The 8,025-nt window shown below is 42.2% G+C and overlaps 1 protein-coding gene across 1 annotated transcript; it reads left to right on the top strand.

The window, feature by feature from the left end:
- The first annotated feature begins 6 nt into the window (after positions 1-6).
- LOC9641179 lies at positions 7-1,260 on the top strand. Its single transcript, XM_002994534.2, has 2 exons — positions 7-805; positions 858-1,260. Exons 1-2 carry the CDS (start codon positions 134-136, stop codon positions 1,206-1,208), a joined length of 1,023 nt encoding a protein of 340 aa, XP_002994580.2. The 5' UTR covers positions 7-133; the 3' UTR covers positions 1,209-1,260.
- The last annotated feature ends 6,765 nt before the right edge of the window (positions 1,261-8,025 follow it).

Raw genomic sequence — 8,025 nt, 5'->3', positions numbered from 1 at the left:
TCTCGAAAAACTGAGTCTTATACTCTTCCATCAGTTCTATGGATTGAATGCTACGTATGTTGCTGTCAAGAACCCCAGCTTGAGTTTAATTCAATACGGACTAGCGAGGTTGGATGGCCGTCGGACGCTTGAAATGCAAGATTTGGATTCTTGGAAGGACGAGTCAGACACAGCGAACGTTCTATTGCGTATTGAGGAGCCTCTGGTTCTCCATTCTTTGTGGCACTATTTAACTGTCGGCGAACCAGCAGGCCTATCGAGTATAGCGGATACTGCTTATTGTTATAACGCCCAGTCAAGTAGCAGCGGAGTTGGGCACGGATACGAAATGATTGCAGTGGAGATGATTGCAAACGCAATGGACGGGATGCAACCTGCAAATTTGATCTCTAGGTTTCTTCAAGATGGTGTGTACACGGTCACTTCACATGAGTTAGAGATTCCAGAAATCTACACTAGAAGAGCGAAGCTTGTGAAACCAAGGATCCACAGTGAACAAGTGGCGCAGATGAGACACGAGCATAGTAAAGGCTCAGATGTGTATGATGTCAACGCATCAAGATATACTCTGCAGGAGTACATCAATGCTGTCAAGGAGAGGGACATTTTCCCATCCGTTTTATGGACAGGAGAATCCGGATTTGGGCCAGACGCCTTGTTTTTTCTAGACATGTCGGAGGGAGATGGAGGTGGTCAAGGACAAGTCTCAGAGACTGACACTGCTTGCTCCACCTCGCAGCAGCAACACCCGATGATCCTTGTTCCCGTTCTTGTGCAAGTTAAGACAAGTAAGGCGCTTTACCAGGTAAGCAACATGTCATCTTTTGATGTAATTGGACTTTTTTCTTTTGTTGTAGGGTGAAGTCAATAATGCTTTTTATACCTTGGATCTGAACAAGCTTTTCCAACACAAGAGTACACCGACCCCAACTGAAGTTACTGGTGCTGACTCTCTTCGAGAGTTAGCTCGTAATGGGTGCATTAAACTCTTGGTTTCTACAGATGTTAATCTGAAGAAGCAGTTAGGTAACCTTTATTTGAGGGAGGAAGCGTGCAGCAGTCGAGCTTCTATTAGAAGAGGTGAAAAGAAAATGAAAGTGGATCTTGGCACAAAGGCTTTGCTTGGTGTTATCGATAAAGATAACATCTTGGCTTTCGTTGATTCATGGTTGGTGGAGGCTACGTTTGTTCATAAAGATGCTATTTGACTAAAGATTAAAAGTTAAATATAAACTACAATATAAATGTATTTCATTCTTAGTCGGGAGCCACAAGTAGATCAGTGTCTTTCTTTCTCATACAATGTGAGCTTATGATTTGTTTTTCTTCTTCTTTTTGGTTCTTGGTGACAAGAAAGGAGTCTCCAACAAGCAAATCAGACTGAAAATCCTTTTGCCAAATGTCACGCTGGTAGATCTTCCACGTGTTCCAGTTGGTTTGTGGTGCATTGCAGGCTGCAAGTGATCAGCCATCGGACAGAGAAAATCATTTCAAAGCAAAGATCTTGTTGGATATCAAGCAAGCATGCGACATAGTCTTGTTTGTCCACAAACACCGATCTCTTAAATCCAGACTCACTTCAAATGGATGCTGTGGTTCATTTTTGTTTTTTGTTTTATGACTATGATAACTTGTAGGATAGAACGATTGGAGTTGTGACCAAGGAGATGGTCACATTGCTGAAAGAGCCTGCAAGAGTGCCGCCCAAAATCAGAGATTGTTCAAAAGCATGGAGGTATTTCTATAAAACCATTAGCAAGAGGAATAGGCTAGTGGTTCTAGAAGCACAAGGAGGATAGATAGCAAGGAGATGCACAAAGGTATACAAGTGATGTCTCGGGGATTTGGATGCAGGCATTTATGGATGGAGCACGCAGAAAGACAGAATTATGAAGATGTTAGGTGCCAGCTTTGACCACGTGGTCAACGTCGGTCAAAGGGAGGCTCAAGGGTATATTAAAGCATGTTAAGGTAAAGGACTCAACCCTACCCTAGGGCTTGAACTTGAATGGTCCAAATCTCCACAGCTTCATCGGCACCATCATCGGCAATAGGATTCCAGCGTTTAGCTTGGTCGACCATCGCAACTAACTCCTCTGATACCAATGTTATGATCCGGCGCAAAAAGACAGAAATCTAGTCGCCCTAAACTATGCTACACCACCTCTTGAGGTTCCTCACCACCCAACCACCCCCGAGCTACCTCAAAAGCTCCACTGCACCACCACTCCACTGTGTGGCTGTTAGGGGAACTCTAGATGCAGAGGCTTTAGTGATTATTCCAATGGTTTTGTGTGATGTGGGTTTTCGATGGTGGAATTGGCTTGAGGAGTCCTGTGTTGCGGATAAGAAACCACCAGTGTCTACCATGGATGAGTTTGAGGCTGCTTTCCGTTTACATTTTGCCCCTCATTACGACGTGAAGAATGCTCGTACAGAACTTCAACATTTCCAGCGAGGGAAAATGACACTCAGGGACTTTATTAAGAAGCTTACTCGCTTGATTAGTCGTGTTCCAACGAAGGATCCAGATCAGAACAAGTCCTACTTCATTGATGGCCTACATAGTGAGAGCATGCGGCACCACTTGCGTCATTCTCAGCCTACAAAGAGTTTGGAGGAGCTCTTTGATGCAGCTCGTCGACTTGACAATGACAAGCACAAGTCTCGCAAGCGTTCGCGGAGTCCTTTTGTCGAGAATCGTTGTGATGATCGCCGTGGACACAAGGATGGGAACAAGCATCACAAGTTGAAGTCAGTGGTGACTACTTCGGATGCAAAGGGGTCTAAGAAGCAGAAGTTCTTTATGAAGAATTATAGACAAAGTTGTCATCATTGTGGCGAACTTGGACACTACAAGGCTGATTGTCCACAGTTGAAGAACAAGCAGTAGGACCAGAAGAATGGCCAATCTTCTACTCACAGTAAGTTAGATACTAAAAAGTTGCAAACTTTGCAGTGTGAGGATGACGAGAACGACCATTCTGGTCGGAGGAAGAGACTTTTGATCATTGCTCGTCAACTCAACTGTGTATGGAACAAGATGGAGCTTGAGGATACTCGTGAATCAGCTTTAGTGCTAGAGGGTGTGTTCCGTGGCGATCTAGTGTGGATTTTACTGGATAGTGGGAGCGATGACAACTTTGTTTCGGCAAAGTTTGTTGCGGAGCATGGCCTGGTCATACATGGAGTTCTTCCATACATGATGGAAGGTGCAACTACCTCTGCTCAGCATTTCGATGCTTGTGTCGAGGAGCTGGAAGTGTTGGTTAGCAAAACCACACTTTTGGAGACTTTTTATCTCGTGGATATCCATCGTGTGGATCTCATTTTTGGGATGCCATGGTTGGTGAAGGTGGATTCAAAGATAAAGTGGAGTATTAAGCGTGTCTAGCTGGAGTATGATGGTGTTAAAGATGTGTGGTTTGACAAGGGCATTCAACCACCAGTTGTTCTACTCTCTACTACATCTTTGAAGCGGCTTGTCATAATGGAAAAGCACTTTCGAGTTACTTGCTGTTTGTTTGTGACTTGGGGGACCAAGGCATGTGTGGGGGAGAAGCAACAGTATGGGATGTACTTGACAAGTTTTTTGATGTTATTTTATCTGAACTTCCTCATAAGTTGCCTCCATTACAAGGTGTGGAGCATGGGATTACATTGGAGTCGAGGACGCGGCCAATTTACCGGCATCCATTTCGGTTAAGTTATGCGGAGGAGCAAGAAGTTCAACGATAAGTCAAGGAGTTACTTAAGTTTGGAATTATTCAGCTAAGTAAGTCTCTATTTGGTGCTTCGGTCTTGCTTGTGAAGAAGAAGGACGGTTTAATGCGAATGTGTATTGACTACCGCGCTTTGAACAAGAAGACAGTGAAGGATAAGATGTCGATGCCACATGTGCATGATATCCTAGACAAGCTTGGTGAAGTATGACTGTTTACCAAGATTGATCTGAGGAGTGGATATCATTAGATTGCAATGGATGATGCATCTATCTCCAAGATGGCATTCAACACAAGCTTTGAACATTTTGAGTTTACAGTTATGCTGTTTGATTTGACAAATGCACCAGCCACATTTAGTCAGTTGATGACAGAGGTATTTGGGCATCATCTTCATGAGTTTGTGGAGATTTTTCTTGGACAATATTCTTGTTTTTAGCAAGAATATGGAGGAGCATAAGGTGCATTGTGCAAGGTTCTTTTATTACTCCGAGACAGCAAACTTTATGCAAAGAAGAGCAAATGTGAGTTTGCAAAGTCGGAGGTGGAATATCTAGGCCATATTGTGACATCTAAGGGTGTCAAAACGGATCCAAGGAAGGTGGCTATGGTGGAAAATTAGCCTACACCGAGTATAGTGGCCGAGTTGCACAGTTTTCTTAGTATAGCTAATTACTACCAATGTTTCCAGCATAAGTTTGCAGAGGTGGTTATTCCTTTGATGCAGTTGTTACGCAAGAAATATGCCATTCGAGTGGAAGAAGCCACAAGAGGAGAGTTTTGTGGCACTGAAACGATTGTTAAGCGAGACTCCAATGCTTTGCATTGCTGATCCATCGAAACTTTACAAGGTGATATGCGATGCGAGTGGTTATGCACTGGGAGGAGTTCTCATGCAAGAGGGACAGCCTATTGCATATGAGAGTCGAACTTTGAATTCCGCGGAGCAACACTATTCCACATATGATGTTCGTGGTGTTGAAAGATCATAAACCACTTGTGTATCTTTTCACACAAAAGGAGTTGAACACTAGGCAAGCTTGTTGGATGGTCAAACTCATGGATTTTAGGGAGTTTCCTATTGAGTATCGTCCAGGAAATCAAATGTGGTGGTAGATGCTTTATCTCGTGTTCGTTATGTGACGACATTACAAACACAATTTTGTCATCACTTGAGTAAGGTGGTCAGCAAGTTTGGGTAGTTGGTTGAGTATGCTCAGGCTCAGGATGCTAAGGTGGCCTCTTTGCAAGACTAGATAGAAGCCCCTTTCTCATTGGTGGATGGGATTCTCTATTACAATGGCCATGTATATTTGCCACAGATGGATGCGTTAATTACTCAAATTTTATTCCACTATCATGATCGTCCAAAGCCAGTCATTTTGGCGATCCAATATGACCTATACTTGCTTCTTTTGCCTCTATGTTTGTGGCAAACAAGTGATGAAGTCCATAGAGATACTACACTAATGGCTCTGAGGAATAAGTAAAGGTTGCAAAAGTCCCCCTAACTTCTCCCGTGGCACCTTAACCCACTGACAAAGCTTGCATGATTTACAATACTTGAGGATATTAGTTTTCATATTCCTCCAATAAAAATTGCACTTAATCAACTCATACGTGTTCTTCCCGTGTGGTTGTTGGCTCTTCAGAAGACTATCATTGCCTCAGACTTCACTGTAGTTTACTTGGAGAAGGTTTTTCCTGATTTTGGTTTGCTGGAGGACATTATTAGTGATCAAGATTCAAAGTTCACCAGTGGATTTTGGAAAAGTTTTGAAAAGGCTATGTAAGTGACTTTGAAACTCTTGATTGGAGATCATCCTCAGACGGATCAGTAAACCGAGCATGTGAATCAGGTGGTGGAGGATATGCTACGTTGTAGCATTGGTTAAAGGCAAGGACAATGGGATCTATATCTTCTGTTAGTGCAATTTGCTTACAACAATAGCAAACACAGTGGAACCAAATTAAATCCTTACTTTGCCATGTTTGGAAGGCATCCTTGAACAGCGGTGGAGTTAGGATTGCATTTGAAACTTGATGAGATTCTAGTGGTGTGCAAATAGAATTTGCGAGTAGCTCAGGATAGAGAGGAGAAGTTTGCCAATGAGCATCACCAATTCCGGGAATATAAGGTGGGTGATTTCGTCTTTGTGCGAGTGATCTTTCCGTCAAGTGAGCAGTGGAATACCTTGGTGCCTTTACGGACAGAGAAGAGTGATAAACTTTCCCATCGATATGTTGGTCCATATGAAGTGCTGGAGCCCATTGGTAAAGCGGCTTATCAAGTGCAGTTGCCAGCTGGGGTTAAAATTCATCCAGTATTTTATATCAGCCAATTGAAAGGTGTACTATCTCGGAGTGATGGGCCCAATGCCTCCTTGATGTATACGGCTGTGGAAGATGGACCAGGAGCTTGAGCAAGGTTCCCTAGAAGGGTGATCACCGGTACAACTCGTCCTTGGGACAAGGACTTTGTTGGGGGGGAAGAATTGTTAGGCACCAGCTTTGACCACATGGTCAATGTCAGTCAAAGTGAGGCTCAAGGGTATATTAAGGCATGTTAGGGTAAGGGACTCAACCCTACCCTAGGGATCACAATGGAGTAGCGGCATAGTGGAGCTCTTGATCATTCCAGCGCAAAATAGCCATAAAACACAAGTTGCTTGCAAGCTAGGAGCAAAAGATGGGGAAATGGAAAAGCAGCAGAGAGGGGTATACCTTGATTGAGGAGTGTCTTTTTAGTGTCTTGAAGAGTATTTAGCATTCAAATTGAGAAGCATCTTGAAGCACATTGTGAGATTCAAGAGTTTTTCTCTCACCTTTCTTGCTCAAACCCTAGCAATAAAACCCTAAAAATTAATAATCACAATCAATGGTCACGATCAACAGTCACAATCAATGGTTTAGGGACTGAGTTTAACTCTCCCTCACTTATCACAAAATAATGAAACTCTTTTGAAGGGAAAAGAGCATGGAGATGAGAGGGAGAACAAGCAATTAATGCTACAACTCTCATGATTAATCAATGCCTCTCACTCATAACCCACTCATTTCAACAATATTATTCCTCTCACAATCAATTATACAATTAATATGGGTGGCTCTTTAAGATTCTCATATATCTCTAGATTCTAAACGGTTGTATATTTTGTTAAAATAATTATTTTGTCCTTTGCAAGGACACAACTAATTAAAACTCACAATACAAAAGAATATCTTTGTTTTTTCTTGTTAGTTTCTCCCCAAATTTTTTCTAAGTGCTCGAGCAAGGAGAAGATATGAGAGAATTCTACTTGAAGTTTGATCATGAGCCTCCAATTGTTTTCTCTAAGAATGTTATAGGAGAGAGCTTCCTCTGCAGAAGATTCAACTTGAAGTCGAGATCAATTAGATTGGAGAATGTATGTCGGGATAAGGGTAATTAGATAGAAAAATCCATTTTTCTCAACAGAGGTGTGGGAGAGAATGGGATTTAGTGGGATCTTGATAGATGTACAGGTCAAAAGATTCTACTTACAGGATCTCTGAAGTGAGTAGAGGAGAGTGCAGCAATTTCACAGCCAACTGTGTAAGGAGTGAAGGATGAAGGTCTTATTCTCTCTAGTGATGAAAGTGAAGAAGATGAACTTCCCAACATAGCTTCCCAGACAAGTATGTGTGTTCCTTTTAGACCAGTTTTTGAAGCGGTGGATAAGGCATTTCGGCAATCTCAATCATTATGGTTGGAATTGAAGGAGTTTTAGTACATAAGAGGTGAGGAGCTTCTTTCTTCCTATAATGGGAATATATTTTTCGAGTTTCCATCGGCCAGTCCGTCAAGTAAGAAAAGGGGTATGGAGACGCGTCTTGATCCACATAATTGGTGCAAAGTAAAGACAACCCAGTTCTCGCATTTTGATGGATTTGTGTCCATAGTCTATTGTGGTGGACAACTTCAATGTATCAGTGAGAAATGCATTTCTGATCATGGCAAAAATATGTGTTTCTTTGAAGGCTCAGCAATCAATCTGTCTAGGCATGATGAGGTTGCTACAAGGTTTAGATGTTGCAAATGCAAGGCAACACCTGTGTATCAAGCATGTTGCAATGCAAAAATGTATTATTTTCTTTCACGAGATGGATGTTTAAGTAGAACAGCAGTGTATGTTGGATACCACCAACATGTAATAGAGGAAGGAATCCGCCATGGTTCTTTTTGCAATTTGAAAGTTGCTATTACTATAGAGGCTAGGAAAAAAAGTTCTGCAACTCCAAAGTGTGTTCAATAATCTGTACTAAAGGACTATATAGTGGATAT

The sequence above is a fragment of the Selaginella moellendorffii genome, unplaced genomic scaffold, assembly GCF_000143415.4.
Source record: "Selaginella moellendorffii unplaced genomic scaffold, v1.0 SELMOscaffold_374, whole genome shotgun sequence".
Classification (NCBI taxonomy): Eukaryota; Viridiplantae; Streptophyta; class Lycopodiopsida; order Selaginellales; family Selaginellaceae; genus Selaginella; species Selaginella moellendorffii.
Note: the sequence above shows the minus strand (reverse complement) of the source record. Positions and strands in the feature narration are given on the sequence as shown.

Excerpts from the sequence above, each read along its gene's own strand:
- LOC9641179 (XM_002994534.2), top strand. The coding sequence starts at position 134 with ATGCAAGATTTGGATTCTTGGAAGGACGAGTCAGACACAGCGAACGTT. Across the intron at positions 806-857 it reads CAAGTAAGGCGCTTTACCAG|GGTGAAGTCAATAATGCTTT; the intron begins GTAAGCAACATG and ends CTTTTGTTGTAG.